General features: G+C 38.2%; 1 protein-coding gene across 1 annotated transcript in view; it reads right to left on the reverse strand.

Annotated features, from left to right (window-relative positions):
- The window catches only part of nrg3a (neuregulin 3a), a 95,740-nt gene that overhangs the window by 22,841 nt on the left and 45,074 nt on the right, over positions 1 to 27,825 (reverse strand). The window contains 2 exon segments of the mRNA XM_088013353.1: positions 4,215 to 4,341; positions 18,124 to 18,226. Of these exon segments, the coding sequence (XP_087869479.1) occupies positions 4,215 to 4,341; positions 18,124 to 18,226 (230 nt within the window).

The following is a 27,825-nucleotide window of genomic DNA, read 5'->3' on the forward strand; positions in this document are numbered from 1 at the left end:
CAGACTAACAGACTTTGTTGATGTATGATTTTTTTATTAAAATATGATTCATTTCAATTCATCAATTACAGAGCCTGCAATGAACTGGGTGGGTAGAGTTGCAATACTTCATAATAATATTACTCAAGTAAAAGTAAAAAGTACAATGCAGTACATCTACTCCTAAAAGTAAATTTATTTCTCTAAAACGTTACTCAAGTAACTAACTGAGTAAATGTAACTACCTGCTACACAATCAGCCCTGAACCCTCCGCCAGGTTTAAAGACATGAACAGTTCCTGACTGAGTGGTATAATACGACTGATAGAAAACGAGTGACTCGCTCAGTGCTGCTCTTTTATTCATTGCCTAATCAAATCCCTCCAACAGAAAAGCCCTGCAGTGCTCATCAGATGAACTCGTTTCTTTATGCCCTCAACTGGCTGTGACATTCAACTGCCTCTTTTCATGATTTGAACTATCTGGGAGTGTTTATCTACTGCAGGATGCTCTCAGAAATCAGAATCCAAATGACACCGTTAACTGCATCAAAGGAAACCAGTACCTCATATAAAAGCACATGCTATGATCACGAAGAAATTCAGCTGGCTGTGTATGACTAGGAAGAAAAATTTAGTTGACTCACTGTCAGTGAATTTGCTTCAGAAAAACAAATGTAGATCATTTGCATACGAGATCCTTTATTCTAAAGCTAATTTTTGATGTAAATGAGCTTTGTTTTTCTGAACAATGTGTAGTGTCAGTAAATGCATCATCATTTACATATTCCAAATGACTTGCATACCTGAATTTATTTACAGTTACAAATAAGTTATTATGTTTACTGCTAAAGAGACACTGAATTACGTAGAGTATTAGTCTGAATGTAGCACATACAAATGGAGGCATTCTGCATTCCCATTAGAAAAAAATGTAAATCATCACTAGATGGCAGTGATGTGATTCTAATACAAAATCTTGTGTGTGTAGAATATGCATCAATCAGCATACATTGAAAACATATTCCACTTTGCCTCAAAATGTCTTCTGGTCTCATTGTAGCCACATTTGGTAAAATAAAATTGATTTGGATGTGTTACAGACAATCTTTAGAGCAGTTTTTGGGGAATTTTATACTACAGACCAATAAAAAGTGGAACATGTTTATGTTCAGGGTCATTGTCCTGCTGACAGGGGGAACTCCCAACCCAGTCTTAAAGGGGCGGTATCATGTAAAATCAACTTTTTTTAGCTTTACATCATGTTATTATGTTATTCCCTGATCGAAATAATAATAACTGGAGTGTTGCTTTAATTCTTTCATGCATGTTTGAGAAATCCTTTAGTCCTTTAGCATCCATGACAATCATTCAGCTGTTCAAAAAGCCTGGGTGGACCTAGGCTTTTTGGTCCACTCAAAGGGTTTGAAGCTTTGTCTCAAAGCTTCGCCTTTGAGACAAAGCTTCTTCTCAGAGCTGCAGTGTCCAAGTTCAGCTCCTCCACTCAGCTCCTTCAGACTAGCCAGCAGCAATTAGCAAATGTGCATCTGCTGAGCTCATTATACTTATACTCATTATACTTCTCAGTGAAAGACTGGTAAAAAGTTTGTTTTAAAGGATTAACAGAGGAGTGATGTTGTGATGACTTCCTGACAGCGTTTTTTAAAGAAGCAGAGACTCAATCTCAAGGTGTTAAATATCAAAGTCAAATTTCTTTTGTGTAACATTTGACATATACAGCATTTTATAACAACTGAGGGTAACAGTTTCCCAATTGTGCTACAAAATGGTACCTAGTTCCTGGAAAAAAAAATATAATGGCCCTTTAAGTGCTACAAGAGTTGTTAAAAAAGCCAGAGACACTTTAACTAATTAATTAATGGCTAGATGTTCCAGATCAAAAAGGATGTTGACTTTTATTTTTCAGCACACATTAAGTGCACATAATCATTTTTTTTGGTATTCACTGTATATATGTGAGAAAACACTTTGTCCTTGACAGATCCTTCAGGTTGAAGGTAATATGAGGAGGCACTCTGACGTGCAGTCCACACAAACACCAGATTTTACAGATTACGTTCAGGCCCTGTGTAACTCTGCTCCTCACCATATCTCATACATCTGACACCCTGCAACTGAAAATCAGGAGCAGAGCCTCGGGCAAGAATGTTCCTTTCCTTTAAGTTCTGTCTGCCCAGCATTAAAATTGACAGACTCTGCAGAGTCCGGCTCCATTCAGGCATTTGTAATTCAATGATCTGTTGCATCATTTCAAACATTTTATATGGAACAATCTTACTTTTATTGTCTCTACATGCCATAGTTTATTATATGTCAGATTCTATGATTTTAAGCCTGGCATTATAGCTCATATGCTAATGTGGCTTTCAGGTGTTTGAAACTCAATGCATTTCTAGCCTTAAAATGAAAAGAAATGAAAAACATTTACTGCGACAGACTAGCGACCTCTCCAGGGTGACCCCGCCCTTCGCCTGGAACGTTAGCTGGAGATAGGCACCAGCAACCCTCCCTCCTCCACTAGGGACAAGGGTGTTAAAAAATGGATGGACGGATGGATGGATGAGAAAAATTTACCTTGAGGAATGTTCCACCAAGCTACTGCAGCTAGATTCCAGTTCTGCAGTGTGGTGAATGCTTATATCAATACTTGTTTGGCTTCTTGATCAAAATAGATCTGCTCTATTTTAAAACCTAAACACTTATTCCAGACTGAATTAAATACAAATTTTTTGACACTTCCATTCTGTTTTGAAAGAAGTGAAATGTCCCTTTTATTAAATTAGAACAGGTTAAACTATCCAAGAGCTCTTGTGCAGAAGTTGTTATGGAGGGAAGAAGAATGAAACTCAGCTATTTTCAATATCAGTGAAAGCTGAAGAGTAAGTGTCAAAGCTATGCTAACATACCTGCATAATCATAAAAAAGTAAGAAAGTTAGAATGACAAAATTGCCAGACCAACTATACTACGCCATAGAAAAGAATGAAGCAGAGTTAAAGGACATTCTGATTTTCCTTCACCTCTTGTAGACTTTTATTGTAAATGTGTCTCAAATTGCTGACAGCCTCAATGCAACCAAGAGTCTGTATGTATCCCACTAATGCCGGATGATGCAAATCCTACACATTCCAAGATAATATTGGAAGCATTCTGCTGCCATTTAGCAGTCAGAGCTTCAATTAATTCAGCTAAATTTGCATACTAAATATTTAAATATACATTTACAGACCCATCTAATAAGTTGAAATACTAGAAAAGCCCACAAGTTTTAGGACGTTATCGCTAAGTGAAACACATTACATAGATTAACTACACTCAGACCAGAGTTTGAAAGCCTGAATTTCTGTTAACTATGATGACTTTCCATGTATACCTACTGAAAACATGACATTTAAAATGATCATATTACATGAAACAAATAATACACTATGTCCACAAACAGAAATGTAGGCTTAAATAAATCTATGTGTAATACCTGCTTGAAGGCTGTTATTTTCAAATTGTACTTTGAAAATAACAGCAATCTGACAAACGAGAATGGCTCAATTGGTGTAGAACTATTTATTGAATTAAAGTCAAAGTACACAGCAGTTGTTAACCCAAATTTAACCTCACTACCCCCCCAACACAAATAATGAAGAATGTTTATCATATATATGTTGCACACAAAGTCTCAACTAGTTTATGAATTTCAGAGTTATGACCAATGACAGTTACTTGCATATTGGCCCACATTGACTGTGAGCCAACACACAATTTCATTGCGATCCATCAGGACCTAGGAGAAAACACACCATTCGATTAAAGTCATAAAGGTGCAGACTCTTTACATTTTGTTATAATGAACCTATAAAATCTCATTTCTTCAGAGCAAATACGTTCAAACTCTCTGAAGCTGCCTCCTTCTTGATACATTCATATGAGAATATGATTTCCCATGCCACCAAATCAGAGAGACACAAAAGCAGGAGATGTAAGGAGATGATGAATGATTTCGTCAGTCAGCACTGAGCTCTCAAACCACTGAATGGCTGCTCTGCCACAGACCCATGAGCCTGACGCAAGTGGCTGGGCTGAGATAAGGGAATACCAACAGAGCCACACGCTAACAGACACTACAAGCACATTATGCATTTTGTGATGATGATCAAATGTGTTTGGTTTGTCTTTTGTTTGAGGACATGAAACAAGACATTGATGTAAGGGCAAAAATCACCTCATGCATTTGCAGGTTGGTGTTTGGGACCCTCATCTTGGCTTCTAGAAGATTGATGGGATTGGTCGTGTAGCTTTTCAAACTGCGACTTTCCTTCAGGTGGGCCTGGAGCTTCTCTCTGCGCCTCCTAAAGGATGATAAAACAAACAAAGAAACAAAAGAATGGAGAAATGATCATAAAAATCATTTGCAACTTGTGGTCTGCAATCTGATTTTGATTGCAGATCACAAGTTGCAAAGACAAGTATGAGAAATCGAAACTATCATCCAGGAGCCGATAGCAGCTTCCTACTACTGTTGATGCACCTGTACAATCAGTATGATACATCACCAATTCAGTTTCCACTAAAGATTTGAATGAAGGACAGACTGAAATTTACCAGACAGAACAAAGAAAAGACCAGGACTTCTGGAGCAATGCTGGAGTAAAGCTAAATACAGCCCAGAATTGGTTTTGGATTTATTCAAACTTCACACAGAGAGGAAGAAAAAATGTTTATTTCAACGCCATTAAAATTACTGCAGATGTTTGAGGAAAATATGTAAGTTTTACCTTTTTTTTAATAAACTTTGTATAGAAAAGGTGAAACTGAAGCGACTGGACCATCAAAATCAAACAATAATCCAAAACGTACCAGTTCTTCTACTACAGTCTGGTTGAGAATTAAGAAAAGGAAAGACCTGAAAAATGTCAAAGCCCAGATGTTGACCTGCCTGAGATGCTGCAGGGTGACTTAAAACAGGCTGACCGGTCAAGAAACCTCTTCATCACTTCACAGCTGAACGTGAGGAGTGAAGCAGATTTTCCTTAGACTAATGTCACTCATTGAAGGCTGCAAAAGTGCGTCACTGGCTTCATTTCCATTCACCTAATATAAACATGCCAGTTTTGAAAAAAACAAAACAAAACAAAACAAAAAACAACAACAAAGAAAGTTTTTGATAAAAGGTTTTTGTGCTACGATGAGGTGGATTTTCTGCTGGATCCAAATAGATTTATTTCACAAAACTGTTATGGAAACAATTTTTTCACATCACGAGTCACGTGATGTTACTACTGGCAAAAACCATAAAGAAGAGGACACCAGGAGGAAAAATTGCTGTTTTTCCTCCTGTTTCCTCCTGTTTTTAGCATTTTTAGTTAAAGTCTAAAAAATTTATATTCATATATTGATTAAACATCAATCTGTGAAGAGTTTCTTATAAAAGACTGAATATTTCATTGGGTGTCTCATTATATTCACTTGGCTAAGTCATAATGGGCTACACATAGTTTAGACCCATGTAAAACCAATTTTTAGGCACATTTTTTTTTAATCTATAATTTATAAATACTAATTATTTAAACTTAAATTTGGCAGAGGAGAATGTTTTGTCATTTTCACACATCCTGCTTTCATACACCCAGACAAATGGTAATGCTGCAGATGCCCATTGTCTTTGATTCCACAGGTATACTACCTAATGCCTTTAATATTAGAAAGTCAGTAGAAATTCAGTCCCCATAATTTTCTTAGACAACTGTTGTGATTCAATTTTAATTTTCCATTATAAACCTGGTTTTAGGAAAAGAGCCTATGGGCAATCGGGCAAAAGTTTCTTAAAGGGTGTAAGAAAAGTTTCCATTTTCTTACATCTTTAACCCAGTGAGGTTGTGAGGGGTGCTGGTATCTCCAGCTGTCAACAGGCGAGAGGTGGGGTCACCCTGGACAGGTCGCCAGTCCATCACAGGGCAACACAGAGACAGACAGGACAAACAACCAAACACTAAGGAGAATTTAGAGACCAATTAACCAGACAGTCATGATTTTGGACTGTGGGAGGAAGCCAGAGTACCCAGAGAGAACCCACACAAGCAAAGGGACTCCAAACAAAGACCTGGGCCTGGAATTGAACCCAGAACCTTCTTGCTGCAAGGCAACAGTGCTACCAAATGTGCTACTGTGCAGCACCCAGCTTGATTATTATTTTTATTATTCCCTGCATTCAAAATCAGTAAAAAAGAGTTGACATTCAAAGACTTTAAAGTCTCTTTCAAGTTTCATCCAAGTTCATTTCTAGAAAAAACATGTACCGCTTGACTCCTCTTTCTGCTGAGTTAATTTTTTAGTTCACATACAAAAGGTTGCTGTAATACTGGTTGAAAAGGCAAAAACCTATGACTTCCTTTCCCAAACATCTAACTGTGAGGTTTCAAAATGGATTTAATTCAAAGGATAATGCATTTCTTTAAACTGTTATCCACTTAGACTTTAAACAATAGAGTTGAGATGAGAATTGTGTCAGGTATCCCTTATAATAAGGCACAGGAAGAAAATTTGTGCTCTGCACAGAACACTAACTTCTTCATTAATTCCCCCCTAAGCATTAATTAAAAGAAATGGAAGAGAAGGAGTGTTTGAGTTCATGTGACACAACTTGACTTTGGTTGATAATTTACATTGCAATCTATTGAGTCAGGGCCATTTCTAAGACGTTATTTAATTAGAATCATTCAATCACAATCCTCTCTCATGTTACAGGCGAACACGCCAAAAGACTAAAGTCACCGACCGACAAAGTGATTAGTTTGACCCTAACCTTGCGCAGGCGCAGCACAGACCCTCATGATGAAAGGTCAAGAGATAATCGTGTTAGAGGAAGTGGAATAATAAGACGTTGTGGTGTGGAGGGGTGTAATCTGATTTCTTCTATTCATCTGAAAAAGGTTCTTCTGGTTTGTTGCTCCAACCAGTGCACTTTACATGCTCTTAATTATTGTGACCGGCTGCCCAAGCTTGTGCAATTACAGTGTCCTGGAGGAAAATGCACAGAAGCCCCGTGTATCACGACTTCATTATGTTGTGCCAGAGGTATGCTCATTATCAGATTCAGCCGATAAAGCCTCTACTGCCGCTGTCTGGGAGATACTCTGCTGCGTGACAGCAGTGTAATGAAGTGTTTGCAAACAGCCTCATGGCAAGCTCCTGAGCTTTCCACCTCTGTGGCACTTTAATTATATCATGTCAGATGAATGCTGAAACATATGGAACACACTATGGAACTTTTGGAAAAGTTTTCACTGAAACAAGGAGCCATGTAGCCTTTCTAGAGCTTGGTCTAAACAAACCGAATGTCTCAGAATGCAAAATAAGACTTTGTGACGGATTCCTAAATTAGTCTAATCAATAAATAATTAGTGTGTTTCTTTTCATAAAACATCAAAAAGGTGTCACCTAATGTTTCTGTTTAGATTACTATTTAAAAAATGCTGGAATTAATTCAGTTTATCTGATAAGCAATCCAGGAATGTTGGATTTCAGGTTTTCTGTTGCTACAAAACTTTTTTTAATTTGGATTCTATGTAATAAATCAACACAAGACAGTGTGTAAATTGGAAAGTAGGTTTGGATTGTGTGCGTGTGCATGCGTGTGTTTGTGTATTGTGATAAAATATGTATAATATACACCATTTCTCTGCCCCAGGATGGCTATGAATATTGAATGTTTTATACATAGTTCATATATTTTCACCTTTGTAATGGCCAAAGTCATTATTTGGCTAAATTTATTTTGGCAAAAAAAAAAATCCTCACCCTTTCTTTCCAAAAGCTCTTTTATGAAAAACAAACAAATAAAAACAATTGGCAAAAAATAAATTAGGCCACTATAAAAGGAAGGTGTCTTTAAGCCAGAATTTTCATTAGGGCTAACCTTATCCCATACAGCAGGGCTCACCAACACGGTGCCCGCGGGCACCTGGTCGCCCGCAAGGACCACATGAGTCGCCCGCAGGCCGGTTCTAAAAATAGCACAACTCACTAGTGAGCTGTCTAAAATTTTTTTTATTCTGTTGCTATTCTCTTTTTTAATCACACTTGCATTTATATAGCTTTAAAAATGACAGTATCTTAAAAATATCCTCATTATACATGACGTTTAGAAAAGTTAGGGTGAACTCTGACTTACTCTAGTTCTAATTCAATGGTCAGTATTGTGCGCATGACAAAAAGTGCCAATGGAACGTAGGCTAGCGGACACAGCGAAGATGGGCGCTGAGTGCAGTTTCTTTCCCCAAAAATATGGCTGAAAAAGGAAAGAAAACTTATCACTTTAACGGGGAATGGGAGAAGGAGTTCTTTTTTACGGTTGTGAAAGAAACCTGCGTGTGTCTCATTTGTGGGGCGACCGTAGCGACGGCAAAGCGGCACAATATTGAGAGACATTTCACTACGTGTCACAAAAATTACCATGCTAACTACCCACCGGGAAGCGCACTACGTGCAGAAAAAGCCAGTGAGCTAAAGGCAGCTTTGGGTAAGCAACAATCTTTTTTCACGAGGGCGGGAAAAAAGTCACTAAAAGCAACCGAAGCCTCGTTCAGAGCTACACATTTTCTGATCAAGAAGAAGAAGGCATTTTCAGATGGAGCAGTTGTCAAAGAAGCAATGATGATAATAGCTAACACTGTACTTAAAGACGACAAAAATGGAACCGATCTAATCTGTACTCTCTCCGATGTCCAACTGGGGGCATCTACGATGGCTAGACGAGTGTCAGCTATGTCTGGTAACTTGGCCGATCAGCTGGACCGGGATCTGGCAAAGTGCAGGTGGTTTAGCGTCCAGTGCGACGAGTCCGTGGACAGCAGCAGTACAGCGCAGCTGTTGGTCTTCATCCGGATGGTGTTTGAAGATTTCTCCACAAGAGAAGAACTCCTGACACTACTGCCCTTAAAGACAACTACGAGGGGAGTTGACATTTATAACACGCTGAAGGAGTTTTTCGTGCAGAAGAAGGTAGCATTGGAAAAACTGGTGGCGGTGACAACAGACGGGGCTCCTGCTATGATCGGCCGACATACAGGTTTCATCGCTCACTGTAAAGGTGACCCAGACTTCCCAACATTTCTGCATTATCACTGTGTCATTCACCAGCAGGCGTTATGTGCAAAAGTGATCGGCTTTGAGCACGTGATGACTCCCGTTGTAAAAATCATTAACAACATCCGCTCCAAAGCTAAACAGCACAGGATTTTCAAGGTGCTATTGGAGGAGATGTCAGCTGAATATGGTGAACTGCTGCTACACACAGAAATCCGATGGCTCAGCAGAGGACGAGTTTTATTTCGTTTTTTGTCACTTTTGGGTGAAATCAAAGAGTTCATGCAGTCCAAAGGCGAAGATGTCTCACTGCTAGAAGACACAGAGTGGACCCTTGACCTTGCATTTTTGACGGACATTACTGGGAAACTAAACGTCTTGAACTGCGAGCTGCAAGGCAAAGGTAAAACTGTTGTTGATATGATAAGTGCTTTAAATGCATTTAAAGCCAAGATGAACATTTTCTCTGTGGATTTACAGAGAAAAAAAGTGCTGCACTTTCCCTCTGTGCAGTTGGTGCTGAAAAACAATGCTTCTGCATCTGAGACATTTGACAAAGTTGCAGAAAAGTACTGTGAAGTCATAAACAGACTTGGGCAAGAGTTTGAGAATAGGTTTTGTGATCTTGATCAGCTTGAGCCATGTGTGTCATTCATTTCCAATCCTTTCATGAATGTGGACACAACATACTTTGCTGAGAAACTAAGTGCAACATTCAACTTGGATGCTGGACAGGTGGAGATGGAAATCATAACATTGCAAAATGACCTACACCTCAAAGTTTACCAGACTGCACCAAACTTTTGGTCCCTTGTTGACACAGAGAAGTACAGTGGTGTATGCACAGCAGCTATGAAGGTTGCCAGCCTGTTTGGTTCAACCTATCTCTGTGAATCAGCGTTTTCTGACATGAACTTCATCAAGAACAAACACAGAACATGCCTCAATGATGCACATCTGAAAGATGCACTCACAGTTGCAGTTTCAAGTTACACACCAGATTACAGTGCACTGGTGAACAGCATGCAATGCCAGTCTTCTCACTAATAAAGAAACCAATGCCAGATGTTAGTGGCAACATGGCAGTGTCATGGCAAAGTTTAATTAAAATATTGAGGAATTGTGTTCAATTTAAAAGTGTGTTCATGACATATAAGTTATAATTTTGTTAAAAATGCAGCAGATTTGGTCATGAGTTCAAAATGTGACGAGATTTATTTAAAAATATGTACGTTGATTTTTCTTTAACATTACATAATTAATAACTTTTTGAAACATGGTGCAACATAGTTCATGATTTGCTAAAAAATGTTTGTGAGTGGCTAGTGAAAATTGGACATTTTTCCTATGAAATGTAGTGATGTAAGTGATTATCTAAAAATGTGACAATTACTGAGATTAAAAGAGATAAAGTGCTGAATATTGATATGTTTCCCACCTTGTTTTCATTGCTAATTATTGGGAGAAACCATTAACATGATCAGTGTCTTCTCATAGATGAGTATCATTAATCATTATTGATAATGTATAACTAAAGGCAAACTGAGTAAATTTATTTCAGAAGAGCGTGTCAAACTGGTGCCCTTTGTATGACTCAGTACCCATGAAGTAGCTCTCAGTTTCAAAAAGGTTGGTGACCCCTGCCATACAGCAATGGCTCAACATTTTCATCAACATTAGCTGTTTGTCTAGACTCTAGAGTTACCAAAGGCCTGTCTAGTTTTCTCTAATTTTGCCATTGCGCATCATCTCAGTCTACATGTCTTGGTAGGCATGCAGTTGTACCATATTATTTCCATGATGGATAACAACTTGAATTATTCAAAACATGAATTATGTTTTACCACTTAACCCTGTTTTAAATTTATTCACAATTTTCACCCCGACTTCTCTGCTGTATTTCTTGATCTTTGTAATTTAGTTTGTTTGCTAACAGCAAACCTCAGAGTCCTTCACAGAACAGCAGGACTTACACTGAGGATAACTCACATATACTGTAGGTGGTCTCAGTTTATATTAAACTATTCAACAGACTTTTAAAGACAACAGGCCACACTGAATTATTTTGGGTCATTTGCTTTTCAATTGTGTTGGTCTATCAAAAAAATCTCAATAAACAAATTAAACTGTTATTACATCACCTAATGAGGACAGGTTCAAAAGATATGAATAATTTTGTATGGAACTGAAGAAAGTCAACATCTTGAAATAGCTTAAGGTTTCAGTTGAATAAGAATGTTTGAAAGCAGCATAACTAACCAGTTTGTACAAAAAAAATTAATTTTATCCATCATGCTAAGAAAACACATGAAAAAGCTATCATTTGATCCCTGCAGTTAAGTGGTGCTAATTATGCCTCTTATCCTGTTATTTAATCTTGGAGCCATTTTGTGGAGCGATGTCTTATCAAGAAGAGCTAATAAAGAAAAGAGATGGTGAGATAGAGTGCAGGTCCTGGGGCAGACACAAATCAGGACTTATGAAGTGAATCCTGCTAACTTTGAATGAAAACGGATGAAGGGATGTGAAACTGTCTACATCACACACAGAACCAGAACAAATTGTGAAGAGCGAACCTTTTAAATGACAGATTGTTGTTGTGTAGCCTGGAATGTTATAGTAGCAAGATTATTTTTTTAATGTCTGAGATATCTTCTAATCTGGTTCTGTGTGGATTATTAAACTGGAGTTTATCACTGATTGACGTTCATTGAAATCTTTTAGTTTTCCATTTGGCCTCATGCTTCTGTTACTGACATCCACGTTTTGCAATAATCTAGCTCAGGGGTGGGCAATCCTGGTCCTGGAGGGCCGGTGTCCTGCAACTCTTAGATGTCTTCCTGGTCCAACACACTTGAATCCAACAGCTGAATCACCTCCCAAGTCCAGTCAGGTTCTTCAGAGTCCTGCTAATGACCTCATTATTTGACTCAGGTGTGTTGAAGTTGAAAAAATTTTAAAAGTTGCAGGAGACCGGCCCTCGAGGCCTGGAGTTGCCCACCTCTGATCTAGGGGATTTTGTTTGTAAAGCATTAAACATAACTATAGTCCACACTCGAGGTGACTAGTTTATTAATACTTTTGTTTAAATAAACAATAAAAGATATGGTGGAATGAAGCACATAGCTGGACTGTATAAACATTGCATTATATTCGTTAAAGCATGAGGTTAGGTTGACCAGTGAGTTAAAGAGAAGATTAGTCTGGTTAATTTAACTTTTGCCACGTTTTAATTTTAAGCTGCACATAGAAAATATTTCAATTGCAGTTATAAAAAGTTTTAGTAAGCTAGATGAAGACTGATGAGAGATATCAAGCACTGAAGCATGGATGGCAGCTCCACAGTTGGAGTGTTAAACTCATTGTGCGTCTGTTGGCAGAGATACAAAAGGAATGAAAATTAGTCCGTCTCTAAATGTATGCACACTGCAAATTAAGGGGCACAGGCGAAGGCACGAACTGAAGAGTAAGCTGTCTTTTATTCAGCAGTATTTGTGTCAGAATCTTTTCTTGTTTGTGTGAATAAAAAAAAAAAAAAAGAAACGTCAACTTCATCGTCATTCAGGTCGTTTGGAGTTGCTCCCCCACACCCTCCTCCTCTAGATCTGCATGCATCTTCTCGGCTGAACAGTCAACTTCCCAGACTCAATTATAGATTCATTGAGAGCGCCTGTCCATCATGTCTTGATCCGATTATCTTGTTGTCAGGCTGCTCACTCACTCACATCATTATATTACAGTGGAAAACCTATGGAATTACAGTTCTATCTATCAGCCTGCTCCACAGTATTTATAATACTCTAACACAGTGGTCCCCAACCCCCCAAATGGTACCGGGCCGGGCAAGAAATAATTACATATTTCCATTTTAGGTATTATTTGAGTCTGGAGGATCTTTTATTTTGAAAATCCTTTAACCAGATTCTCTGGGTTACGTCTTGGGCGCCAACACTGAGCCCACAAGTAAGAAACAGATCAGATGTCTTTGGAAAGTTTCTTTGTGAAGGGAAAAGGTCAGAGAAGACACAGGAGAATGGATTTATCCCGGACCGGTAGGTGAGTCCCACATTACAAGCCCGCTATGCATGATATGGGGTGATTGGCTCACTAATGAGGCAATGAAGAGACCAATCAGGCTCTGCATATAAGCAACACTTTCGGTGTCATTGTCTCCCATCACTCCCAGATGGGACCGTCTCGTTGCAGAGAAACAAACTCAGGGCTCCCGGTAGTCGTTATCGTGAGTTAAAATGTTCACGAAAGTAAAATGTTTCGGGCCGTTTTTGTTGCGCATCTGTATCTTATTTTGAAGGGATATGTAAACGTTACCATAGCGACCAGAGTCAGACTGTTAGGGCAGTGGTCGAGAGGAGATGAGTAGAGCTTGTGAGTCTTAAGTCTGGTTTAGACGGCAAGATTTAAGAATTGTCGGCCGATTCTCCAAACCTCTGTGACCACAGAGCTGATAAAAGTACAACAGGTTCGATCGGTTCGTGTCTCCAGCCACAAGGCAGGAGCAACACACCACACACCAACCGATTCCACTCACAAGCATCCCGGTTCCAGAGGATAATCCAGTAAAACCCCCAACATAGCATACAGGAATTTAGAATAACCAAACACGGATGACGATGTAGAAACAGTGGAGTTTGTGGAGTCATTTTAAGCGATAAAAGATGTAACAAAAAGAAAAGGTGGTGGATAAAAGACGGAGGGAGCAGCCGCTTTGTTTGCTGCACTATGATTTGGAGGTAAGTTATGTTTTTTCGTAGTTAACATTTTTAACTGAATAAAACATAACCACATATAATAAACATATATAACAACAACCTTTACATAAAATAATAAACATTTCCACATATCTCCGATGTCCACCGGACTCTCAGTTGCGCCATGTCAGCTGTTTGGGATTCCCCTCCGTTCTTATGTCACCGCGCTTTCTGATTGGCTACCTGTCACATTCGACAGGCTGCATTCTCGCTCCCCACAGGCTGCAGTAATCAGGTCAAGACAATGTTGAATATGCTTGATGTTAGATCGGGCATATTCAACAAAAGGCTTTAGCGGGCCGAGAACACCAACATGATGCAGAGGCCTTATCTGACAGTCACTACCCTCCTCTTGCCTCCCCAGTGGGCCGCAGCAAAAATGGCCAAGTCTTGACCGGTCCGCGGTAATAAAATGGTTGGGGACCACTGGTCTAACAGATTGGTATTATGCAACATGTTTAACTCATCTTGTTGAATTTCCCACAATCAAATATATAGTAAAGAGCATTCAGATAGTAATAATTATGTGAATAACATAAATTTAGCCAAAAAGACCATGACTTCTATGTTACAATAATCTCTTAGTATGTATGTTTACTTAATTGCCTTTGTGATTTTTGACATTTCCAGACAGCAACTTAAGTCAAACGTGTCATACTTCAAGATGCTCCCACATACTAAAACTCCTTTTATAAGCTAAGTGGCTTACAGCCGTTTGGTCGGCCCACAAATACAAGAGCTCTTCTTAAATTAACTGTGGAACATTTCTTTCTCAAACATCAGGAATGTAAGTTTCGTGGAATTTGTATGATTAAAAAAATGTTTTGTATTATGTGCGTATTGTGATGAACGGTGTTAAAAAAAAAAGCAGAATTCAGCTTCTTTGCACCACAAATCTAGAACAGACTTCCATAGAACTGCAAAGCAGCTGAAACACTGAGCTACTTTAAATCAAGACTAAAAACCCAGCTGTTTAGAGTTGCTTTTGGACCACAATAAATGGAACATTGACCAACATATTTAACATGTAGTGATGATCTTGATGATGGTGTAGTGGAAAATTTTAAGGTTACGATGATTATTAACTGAAACAATGCATAACAGTTTCATGATTCTTGTGAGACACACACCTGCTCATTAGGGAGTTTAGGGAGTCTTTTAGAGCAGTTCCTCTGTCCTTGGTAGTACAATAAATCTATGGAGTAGTTATCTTTCCTGGAATGTTATGACGTAACCTAGTTTCCGGATGGTTTCTAATAACACTGTATGTTTTGTTTTCTCAGGGCTCTTCCTCCTGACTGCAATCAGAGAGCAGAGTCTTCGAATGCTGTAAAGCCTTCAAATTAATACTGATTAAGAATATATATTCTTCTTCTGATTGCTTGTTTCTTGAAACAGTTTTTCCTCACTCTTTGTTAAGGAAAATTTCCACGACAATGGCGCTGGTCAAAATGTGATGTTTGTCACTGATTATTCATTTAGTGACTGTACGATGTGTCTATGACTTCTTATTCTTGAGTTTTTATGATGAAAACCACTTTGAACTGCCTTGTTGTTATGTGCTATACAAATAAACTTGATTGATTGACTGATTTATTGATTGATTGATTTATTGATTGAATATACAGTATTTCTCTTCCCCAGGATGAGTATGAAAGCTCAATGTTAATCAACACCTCTGAAGTTGATGTCTGCCTCTACACCTGCATAAAGAGAGAAACCAAAACACACAAGTTGAAGAAAAGTTGTTGATAGACCCAAGATTTTTCAGGGTTTGTCACTTAGAATCCAAATTTATCAAATCTACACTTCAACTATGAGTCATACTTTGGGATTTTCTGTTTTTTTTTAAGATTCTGTCTGTCACAGTTGATGTCAGACCTATGATGGATTTACATTTTTTAAGTGGGAAATCTTGAAAAATCAACATTGAATCAAATCTTTACTTTCCCCCACTGTAAGTATGACAGATTCTTACAATGAAAAAGTTAGCTGCTTTAGCTTTACTACTCAGCAATCTCCTTCACATGAAAATTATATGAATACTAAGAGGATTTTTTTAAGACTGGGTAGCTACATGGTCAGAACCAGATAAAACAGTGGGAGCAGGATATAATGATATGCCACTTTGAGGTGCAGCGTTGCCACAACCCAAGAGTTGCATTAATCAAACTCAGGTTGTCTTGTTGAAATTCCTGGGAGAAAAAAATATCAGCTGTTGTCAACAAAACAACAGGATAGATTGCAACACCCTGAACATCATCACTGGGGGACTGAGTCACACTAATGAAGATCATGCAATACTGATGAAATGTAGTGTGAATTTTCAGTTAAAACAAAAAGTGTTTTTTTGTTGTTGAAAAAACATGCCTTTTTATATCAAACAAAAAGTTATTCTTGATTAAAATGATTTTCAGTTCAGCTTTTTCTGAATGTGAATTAAATTAATTACATGTCAAACATTTTCTTCTTTGATCAAGATTGGACTTTTTTGTTATAGAAGTCATTTAATAATAAGCACTGAGCTTTTTAAGTTCACAGTGTTCATCTCAGTTACGTAATTAAAGTAATGCCTTCTATGAGCTTGAAAACATCTTTATATAAGTAATACATTTCAATAGTATAAAAATTCACTCAACGATGACAGTCTCAGTTCAGTGTTTTGTCCCAATGAGAGGTTTTCAAACACAACAGCTGGAATAACTCAAAATTATTCATGGAAATACTGACTATATACAAACTTTTTCATAGAGCATTTCTAAAATGTTAAAATACAAAATGCAGCTTGGGTAGCTGAAATACTGAGACTGCTTGACACATTACTGGCTGGTGCTTGAAAAGTACCCAGTCCATGAGCTCCATTCATTTTCCTTTTTTGATTGGCTGTACCCTCCAGAGCATAGATAAGGAAAGACTGTGGAGGTCAGCTTCTGCTGTTGTGCCAAAATGGTTTCCATTGTGCATATTGTTGCATATGAAGGTGTTTAAACCATTATAATAGGCAGCTCTGAGCATTTTTGAAGCATCTAAAGTGTTTGCAGATTTCAGTAATTCACGGACGGTTGAATTACCATGAAAACTGGAGGTCAGCATTGAAAGCCTTTCATAGCTGAGTTTCTGTTGTTCCCAATCAATTCTACTTCATAAGAGGAGATTTTATGGCTGGACCTATTGCATCTTTTCATGGCTCCATGCTGAAATCCTCTCCTCTTAGGGCAGCAACCCAATCTTTCACAAACATTTGTAAAAGCAGTCTATGAGCCTAGGTTCTAAATTTTCTGTTATTGTAGTGAGGCAAACATCTATATTCATGCTATAGAACTTAGCAATTAGTATTTCAGCTGGTTTCTGTGCAATAGAGGTGGGTAAATTGAACCAAAAATATTGACAATATCAATACCAACTCAGCATCAGTATCAGATCCATATTAGCATGGTAAGAGCAATACTGTAGTTTCAGATTCTAATTTTTGCTCATTTCTGTATTGTAGTTTCTCAATTCTACCTCAGAGATTTTGTTTTGATTTGCTGTCAGATGATATTTTTTCCACTTCATTAAGAAAAAATGCACACATATCATGTTAAAGTTATTAAGGTATTTCATAAACACCTAAAAACTTTGTCCAAATTCTTTCCAAAATAACTAAAAGCAAAAAAACAAAACAACTAAAACTCAGAAGTTTAATGATATATTAAACTTAAAAAGTATTGGTATCGGGGATACTGGCCCTGTATTTACTGGGTATCAGATCGATACCTAAGTTACCAGCAGCTCTCTTTGCTCCACCAACAGCTACCTGTTGATGCCGGAGTCACCCCTCTTTGTTCGTAAACGTCTCAGAGGGTAAGTTGAAAATGTATCATGAAAATAATGTGAACAAAGCCATCCATCTTGCTGCGGCGAGTTTTGTCAGGGAGTCCTGATAATGATTGTTTCAAAATACCACGATTGGGCCGTACTTTGCTTCAAATCATAGCTTTCCCATTTTAATTATTATTCATCTAATATTGTAAAACAAACAATTTAGAGAAACAAATATGGAAACAATCTGATAAGGACTGCAGAGTTTCTGGTTTTATTGCTGATGTCATTTTCATGCATTCCCAGTTCTTACCAATAAACCTGACCTGCTGGGGTTTTTACTATAACAAGGAAAGAAATACGGTTGTTTGAGTAAGACTCAGAGGATGAACAAAGGCTCGCTCCCAATCCAACCCTCCACTGAATTTACCTTAGAAATATCTTATAGTATGTGTGCGTGTGTGTTTATTGTCATACTTGTTGCGGCAGTAGAGTGCCATGCACATTGTTCCCAGAAGACTGATTGCCATGGCGATGGACGTGATTGACAGCACCTGTCTCTTGTACACAGCTTTGCTCTCTGTGGAGAAACAAAAGCAGGAGAAGAAGAAGACACCATATTAATGTTTGAACAGCACGCTCTCGGGAAATAAAGCTGTATTTGTTGTACATATTTGCCTGCATATGTGTTTCAGACACAAAAGACAAAAAAAGAGGAAGGACGAATGGAAATGTTTTTGTCCTCTCAGAGTAAATCTGCCATTCATGGGAGATGTGTTCGCACTGAACCAATACACCATTCACAGGATTAAACATGGTTTTTGAGAGTCGCTCTTATCCGTTCTTAATTTCTAATGCGTTTCTCTAGCAGCACCCAAACAGCTATTTAAATCATCAAACAGGCAGTTATTGAACAAACAGCTCTCTGGAGCTTTTTTACCCTCCTCTATCCCTCTTTTTTTCAATCTGCCTTGATTCTTTTCAAGAGTAATTACTTCTGTGATAAACAAACCAAATACAACGGACATAAAATAACTCAATTCTCATTTGTATAAAAAACCCAGAACATATTTACAGCTTCCTGCCCCGCCACATGGGGTACTCCCGAGTTACGGTTTCAGCCCCTTCGGCTCGTTTTATCAGCTCTGCCACGTCGAGTAATGGTCCGATAGACACCAGACATTGCTTTTGAAATGGATGCCACATGTAATGGAGCCTGAACACTTGGAAACAAGAAGAGTTATGGTACAGAGGGACGTCATTAGTGGAGAAAAATGGAAGCTGTCTTGTTTGTTCCGAACAAGTAAATCATGGTTGCCTTCGGAAACATTAACAGGCGATCAGTCAAGGTTTATTTTTGCAATGTTCAGGCCTCGGGAAGCCGTAAAGGCGATGGGCATAACGGGTTTTACATTGAGAAGGGTTTTTCTAAAGGATTTTATTTGTTGTGCAAAAGTATAATAATTACTGCTGGAATAACAAGATTACTATGTGGTTTGGAAAAGTTTGGGAAGGGATGGAATTTGATTTCAGTGCTTTTCAGATTTGGATAAGTATGGAAGTAGATTAAATCATTGTTTTCATTTCAATAAGATACTTTTGTTTCCAAACTTGTTTCTTAGTTTCTTTCCTCTTCTTGTGTAGTTCTTCCTTTATACATTCTTTCCTTCTTTTTGCATCCTTCTCTCCCTCCTTCCTTCATTAAGATATTTAACATTTTAAAGTGACACTAGAAGAGAGAGAACTGTGGACAGTGAAGTCTGACACGTTTTCAGTGAAACGTCTGGAAGAAACCTGACAGTGTTCAGAGTAGCTCCATTCCAGCCTGCTGCTGCGTCCATATTGCTCTGCAGGATCCTGGCATCGTCTCAGCTGATGTAACTCACTACTTCCTGACCTCATCAAGATATTCCTGAACTTATTGTAAGATATCTCTTTCGATATCTCAGTCAAAGAGATACTACTCTGCTCCACACAGATATAATCCATCAGACACACATGGCTTTCAATCCTTTATCCTCTTAAACAACAGATGCTGCAGAATCTCTCAGAGTGATGCCATACAACGTTTCCCTCCATCTTTCTCCACCTATGTCTAAATGACATTTCAGGTCGGCGTTATCCCAACGCTGCTAATCAAACTGCAGCATCACACCGACTCAAAGACTGTTATACATAACTACGTAATTAGAGGAAGATGAGAACAGTCCTGCAGAGACACACTGACACATACACTGTGGGGAGGGCAGACACACAATCAGAGCAGGACTGGAAGAGAGAGATAGTTGGGGGAGATGTGGCTCAGAGAGATAAGAGATAAAGTAAGGAGGTGCACTGACGAGCCCAGACGTTTCACAGATGAACCCAGCCCATTTTTCTCTCCTGATAGATTTGACATAGTTTTCCACTTTAGCTGTTTTAAAGTGTATAGCAAAACAAATTTTATTACCCATTATTAAGGTATGTCAAGATTTTAAGCTATTTGTATCCTAAATGGTTTTGTGATATTAACAAGGTAATTAGCATAAAAGGTAAAGCCAGGACAACAAGGACCAGCACTGACCCTTTGCACACTATTAAGAAAGCGTCCTATTCTATTCCACCAAGATGGACGACAGAACAGCTGGTCGCCTAATATCGATTTTATTTGGTTGATTTCACAGTAAAAGCAATAATAGGATGATGGGGTCGACTGCACAAACAGGCGAGGAGGCAAACGTGTTGATAAGGGAAGCAGACGGAGATGGACAGCAGCCGTTAATTGTAAGGACTGGGAGACCTCGGTGGAATTGCGAATTTGCAGCAAACACTTTTTACTAGGTAAAAGATTGACCTTCATATACTTCTGACGTAAGGAAGATTAATAGTATGTAATCAAGTATTGAATTATGAAGATAAGCCTTAGTAAGCATAGAGCAAATGGCCTGCGATCACATAACGTACCATTTATGAACAAAACTGGTTAGCATCAAGACTTTCATACTTTTAAGTCTGCTCTGGTGTAAGAGAAAACTGCTTATGACAGTGATAGGAATCATATGGTGTGCATTCAGGCAAAGTCTAATTTTATTTGATCAAATCAATGAACGCATCAGGATGGAGAAGGTGTGGATTGGTTTTCCAGTTAATAAGCGAGCTAACACCATTGCCATGACCCAGTTTGCTGAGCTACTTCCACAGAGAAATTAGCTCAACTTAAACGAGCAGATACCATGGCCATTTTAGTAAAAACAAAAAGTGCTCCGTTCAATACTCCTGTCCCACACTTCTATCGTCCATCATGGCGCCTCAACATAATTAGTTGCAAAAGGTTAAGATGACAGCAGAGAGCAGTACATTTTGTGATTATATAAATATTCTGAGGTCTGGCTTTTTGGTGCTCTGTTCATAAGAAGTTTAAAGTGAATCCTAAAATCTACTGGTAGCCAATGTAACAAGTATAAAATAAGGCTCATGTGAGCTGTGGTGTTAGAACATGTCAAATGTACAGCTGAGGTAGTTTGCAAGACTTGGTGGTGAGAAATGGATAGTTTATCTAAACCAGTAAACAGGGAACATGATCATGATCTCAGTATGTCTTTTCTTTAGATATTTCTTCCAGATAGCTTCATAAATAAATTGCGATCTCTGTCAAATTATTTTTAAACACGTCACTGAACAGAATATAGCATTGTTGGCGGCCTTTTGGAGAGCTCAGATTAAGAGTCCACATTTACTTGAATGTAACACATGAAAACAGTTGGCAATACTAAACAACGCTGTACCAATTATCAATATAAGATGCTAACACTTCAAATCAGAGCTGAACACTGTTTCACCGCGGCTACTGTCTCACTCACACAATGTGACCTCGTCCGTGTTCCCTACATGGCCTGTGCTCTTTCTGCATGAACTGAAAGAGTGATCTCCCCCTCAATCCCCACCACCCTGCAAGGATAACCAGTATAGACAATAGATGGATAAATGGTACTAGCCAGAAACCAAAGATTAAAAACAGGCCACAGAATTCTGATTGGGGCATCTCTGTTCTTTGACAAAACTTCCCTGTTAAAATACAGAGTTATCCATTTAATTTTCATCCTCCATACCCACAAATTGTGTCTGTCCCATACTGAGCCTCACTGTTAAACCCCAGGAACATAAAGTGGGTGAGTGTAAGGCTCTCATAACTCAGTACTGGCTGTTCTTGCTTGGTTTCTCTTGCAGGTTTGGTGTAAAGGCCAATTAGTGGCAAGACCTACACCTGTACCAGCTGTGTTCCTCCACCTCTCTGTCTGTGCGTCCGTCTCCTTCTCCTTTCGGAGCTGAGAACCAATCTACCGATGGAGGCAGGTTTACCACAGGCCTGAAAACACTTTACACTACTATCAATGTGCTGATTTTTTTATGCCTCTGTCACCCTAACTCAATCTGCTCACCGTAGCCAAGTCCAATCTCTTGGAAATGATGTACAAGTGGAAGTGTGAGTATGATCTGCAATGATTTGTTAATGCACACCAAAGAAAAGAAAGAAAAAAAAATCTGTCAAGAAAACTTTTTCTGTAAAATAAAAAAAAAAAGAAAAACCATTTTGAAAGGACTCATTACAAGTCATAATGCCTATGAAATTGCATTTTAACTAAAATCTCACCATTTGCTTGTATCATCAACAAAAGGTGACCTAAAATATTCACTTCAGCAGAAACAAATGAGGCTAAACACAAACTGAAAACTTTATTTTTCCTCCTTTATTTTTAAAACCGTTTCATGTTTTTCTATGGCAGCTTTTACACCAAAGGCTTAATTTAGTCTGAGCTCTGTTGGCTGAGATTGATTGATGGATTACATATTTATTGGTGAAGAAACAATTTATCTAAAATATGATATTGAGTTGTATGAAACAAATTTAAATGTAAATCCATTCACATCGCATGGTGCCTCTAGTTGCTGTGCAACAAGCAGCTTTCTCCAAGTTGTTGTTATTAGCCTTTGATCATGTTGTAGGAATTGTCTATCGTTTATTTAATAAGATTTCTTATTTCCATGCGTTTTTCTTGGGAGTTTACAGGGTAGAACATAATTATGAAGTAAATTAAAATGCTACATGGTTTTCAATTTCTTTTGTTTTAATTTTTTCTTTTATAAATGAAACTGATAAATGTGGCCTCAATTATTAACCAGATAACATTAGTAAATGTTATGGAACCACCTTTCACTGCTGCTACAGTTACAAGTCTTTTGGGGTAGCATCTTTGAAGATCTAGAAACTATTTATCTTTACAACCTAGCTCACATTCAGTCACTTCAAATTTATGTCTGGACTTTTACAGAACCAAACTAAACTTGGATTTTATCAGTAGTGGGCACCGCTGACTAAAAATGCAATATTCCAGTGCATTTTTACTCTGCACTGGAATAGAAGCATGGGTATTTATTTTTTTAAGGTTATTTGAATGCTTCCAGTTCATGCTTGAAACAACACAACATGTGTTACAAAATAATATTGCCTTCAACAGGGTCAAAGTTGTTACTGCCCACCTACCTGGAAGGTGGGCAGTAACAACTTTGTTTCAGGAAGTGATTCTTTGGAACAGACCTTTTACTGATGGTCTCAGTTTTATAGTTGTTGAGTTTTGCTAACTCAGGTGTTGATTTTGTCTTATTGATGACGGTAGGTCTTTGGTCAGAAACTAAGCAGCATATCAGTAGATTTTAAACTGGTTACAGCATTGCATTCTGGGTACATCTGATGTACCACATCATGGGTGGGGAACATGAGGAGGAAACGGAACTGCCACACTGACACTATTCACCAACTTCAAAATAAGAGCACAAATATAAATGTCTAACTGCTTGAATTCTTGACTTTGACACAGTTGTCAAACTTTATTACACATAAGATTTATTCAACAGTCAAGTTCTTTATTGCTTTAGAATTTTTCTGTAAAAGTTAACTTAGGGGAAGCTAAGTGCACTAATCGTTTTCAAAGTTAGCAAAAATATTAAAGTGCTAAAAAAAATAAACTCTAATATTAGCGTATTAGTGGAAGTTTGGTTTCCATTGTAGCACTGGCTACATTTTAAAGTATAGTTCAACAACAATATTATCTTTAACCTTAGCCTAAAGCAGGGGTGGGTAACTCCAGGCCTGGAGGGCCGGTCTCCTGCAACGTTTATATGCGTCTCTACTTCAACACACCTGAGTCAAATAATGAGGTCGTAAGCAGGACTCTAGAGAACCTGACTGCACTTAGGAGGTGATTCAGCTGTTGGATTCAAGTGTGTTGGACCAAGTGTTGGTGTCCTGCATCTCTAAGAGTTGCAGGCAATCCTGGCCCTGGAGGACCAGGATTGCCCACCCCTGGTCTAAAGCCTTTATCAGCCTCTTACTATTTTCAGTCAAAAAATGCATATTCCACATTTTTACTATGCACTGCAATAGAAGTATAATTTATTTTTAAAGGTTACTTACAGACAAGGCCCTGATAAAACATTTGGAGAACGATTGTTGGACTACATAAGAAAGAATACTTTCCAATTTTGACAGAAAATGGCAAAAACAATTTTGCCGTTGCTTAGCGTAAGAAATTAGTTTTGACACAAAAAGGTGATGACAAAAAGAGATTTTCAGGTTGGGGAATTGGATTGAAAATGTTTTTGTTTTTTTTGCATTATCCTAACTCTAATTCTGAATATATTAAGAAGATTTACAATTAAGAACTTTATTACATCCAGCCAGACTAAACTTAAATTACTTGGTAAAAGTTGCCTAAACCCAGGACAGAGTGACTTAGCTCTTACCCGTACTGTGACTCAGTGTGAGGTTAATGATGTGAAGGTCAGCCAGTGCTTAAAGCCTCCCTCTTGTTTGCACACACCTACTGCTGTCTGCACTGGCACAGTTTCTTGATGTGAATAAATCATTCGGCTCAAGAGAGGGAAAACCTGTTCTTGTTCCATCTGCGCGACATCGGGGTCATTTATTTATTCCCACTTCAAACCCCCAGATCTGCCCTGCTGGTCAGTTATTCGCAGCAACATTAAAGACAACTGTGATTAATATTTTAAACTCAAGGTGACAGTGGCTGTAACTGTAACTGTGTTTCTATGTGATCTTCTTATATATTGATGTGGGTCAAGTTCAGTAATGGACATGTATGTCATATGAAATTGGGATTTTTAAGAGTTCTTTTCCAGGGTGAAAAAAATACATGCAATTGTATATGTTTAGGGCTCTAAACTATTCATGATTTAGGTTGATATTTTCCTTTAATGAATGCATTTCCTGACTTGATTCAGCTTAGTTTAATTAAAAAATATTTTATTTATGCTAAAAGGGAAATTAATTGTTGTCTTAACTTATATCATCCAAGTGTCGTCAAAGCCTAGTTGTGGATGGTGATGTTGAGGATGAAGGATCTCCAGACAATCCAGACATGTTAGCAGCTCAATATCCAGACAGAGACGACATTCCCCAGTATGTCCTGGACGGCATCATCAGTTGTTGGCTAGCACAGCTAATCCACCCCATTTGCTTTTGCTGCTTACGTCTAAATCTCTGCCTGCCTGTATGATTAAAAATAAAGGTGCAAAATTTTTTTTATAAATAATCATAATTTCTAGTCTTGGGAATTTTGAATTGTTTAAAAAATATTCAAAAATCTATTTTAGTTGAATGTTTTTTCTACTGCTATATACGAGTATATTGCTTATCACACATCGACTCTCAGCCACCTCACCCACCATATGTATTTTGAATAATTATTTGATATTTTTATAATCAAGGAATAGCCAGCTAGGCAGCTTAGCTAACCTAAGAATTTAGACCACAGAGTTTTATGCACAAACTCTGTGTTTGTATTTTTGTTTAAATATAAACTGATGGAATTTGATGCAGTGTGAAACCTTTTAGAATCCTTTTCATCTCCTCTGGGATTTGGGCTCATAGTTCAGGTTTTAACTGAGCTTTTGCAATGCTAATCAGCTGCTCCCTGTTGTAAAAACATAACCAGTATTATACAGTATAACAAAAGTCCAAAAGTATATAAAAAAATAAAAGCAACATTCTTTCCAGCTGAACAGAATCCAAAACTGAAGAGAAAAACCAAAGAGAAAAACCACACAACATTTCAAACAGCAACGACTCAACCAAAAAAAGTCTAACATAACAGAGCTACTCCAATATTCTGCCAGCAGGAGCAACAATCTGTGGACATGGCAGCTATCATAAGAAAATGCATTATTGTAGTGACAGAAAATTCAGTGGCAACATTTTTCCACGCACAGACCGCTGCATAGCACTGAAGTCCTGATGAGTCTCCATGGTAGCAAACTGCAGTGAGCTATAAGTAATGAGCTTTAGCTTCTCAGCTTTGAGAGGAAGACTTGAAATGCTAATACTGGTTTAACTTCCGCCTTCAGCTAATACTGATATCAGATCTATTGCCCACTAGTGTACTGCCCTGTTTTTAAAGTTTTTTTTTTTTAAATTGGAAATTAATTTACCAGTACAGTAATCCTGCCAATCTGTACAACACTTGGAACTTCCTCAGTGGCAAAGGGTGTATTGTGTGCTCCTGTTTTCATTAAGGATTATTTTCAGTTTAAAACCCAATAAAAACTTCACATTTGGTATTTGTTTCTTCTAGCTGCTGTCAAAAAAATATAAGTGGGATAAGTTGTTCTCCGTTTTATGAGTCATTATCAGCTTGTAATTTCAAAAGAACATCTGCACCTATCAACACACAGAGCTGTTGGCAGCACACACAGATAATCACAGAGGTGACAAAGCGTGGCGACAGAGTGAGGTGGCGTTCTGACAGAACCTCTGAGGCGTGCCAGAGTGAGAGTGCTTCAGTAAGCGCTGGTGGAGTTCATGACACAAAAACAGAGGTGCTGGACAACACCCTTCACTGCACTCAATCTGGATCACTGGTGGCTCCCTCTTCTTAGAGACTCCATTAACGCCTTCAAGTCAACTCTGAATTTCTTCCATTAAGCTACACTCAGCTTTGCTCTTTAAATTTATCTCAGTACTTTCTGAGCGCATGTACAATAAATCACATAAATCACTTTTCAATATTTGGCACATTTAGGGTGTTTTCACACCAGGCCGATTTAGTCTGCTGTAATTAATCTCCAGTTCGCAGAAAGTTTGATTTGTTTTGGGAGGAGTGAATGCACAAATGAATCTTGATGCAACTCTGGTCGACCTTCAAACCTTGATTTGTATTATCTTGGTTCGGCTGCAATGAACTCTGGCATGATTTCAATGCACATATAAAAACGCCAAACAGACTCTATAGCAGGACGCGGACTGTAGTGCAGTGCATGCTAGGTAAACACCACCAAAACAAAAGTGCATGCTAACACTAACAGGAGAAATGGCTCATGGTCCTCATCTTAAATACAAGCAGAGAATTCCTACAACTGCTAAAATCTGACTCTGCTCCATTTAGTGTATGAGGAAGCTATGCTCAGTGTTTTCTTCAGAGGTTAGGGTGTCATTGTCTCCCATCACTCCCAGATGGGACCGTCTCGTTGCAGAGAAACAAGCTCAAGGCCCCCATTAGTCGTTATCGTGAGTTAAAATGTTCACGAAAGTAAAATGTTTCGGGCCGTTTTTGTTGCACATCTGTATCTTATTTTGAAGGGATATGTAAACGTTACCATAGCGACCAGAGTCAGAGTGTTAGGGCAGTGGTCAAGAGAAGATGAGTAGAGCTTGTGAGTCTTAAATCTGGTTTAGATTTAAGAATTGTCAGCTGATCCTCCAAACCTCTGTGACCACAGAGCTGATAAAAGTACAACAGGTTTAATCGGTTCATGTGTCCAGCCACACAGCAGGAGCAACACACCACACAACAACCGATTCCACTCACAAACATCCCAGTTCCAGAAGAAGATCCCGTAACATAACATACGTAAATTTAGAATAACCAAACACGGATGACGATATAGAAACAGTGATAGTTTGTGGACTCATTTTAAGTGATAAAAGACTTAAAAAGGAAAATGACAGCGGGAGCAGCCGCTTTATTTGCTGCACTATGATTTGGAGGTAAGTTATGTTTTTTCATAACATTTTTAACTGAATACAACATAACCACATATACAGTAATAAACATATATAATAATGACCTTTTCATATAATAATAAGCATTTCCACATATCTCAGATGTCCACCGGACTCTCAGTTGA

Source organism: Poecilia mexicana, unplaced genomic scaffold (assembly GCF_051168715.1).
Source record: "Poecilia mexicana isolate PSO_F unplaced genomic scaffold, ASM5116871v1 scaffold_15, whole genome shotgun sequence".
NCBI lineage: Eukaryota > Metazoa > Chordata > Actinopteri > Cyprinodontiformes > Poeciliidae > Poecilia > Poecilia mexicana.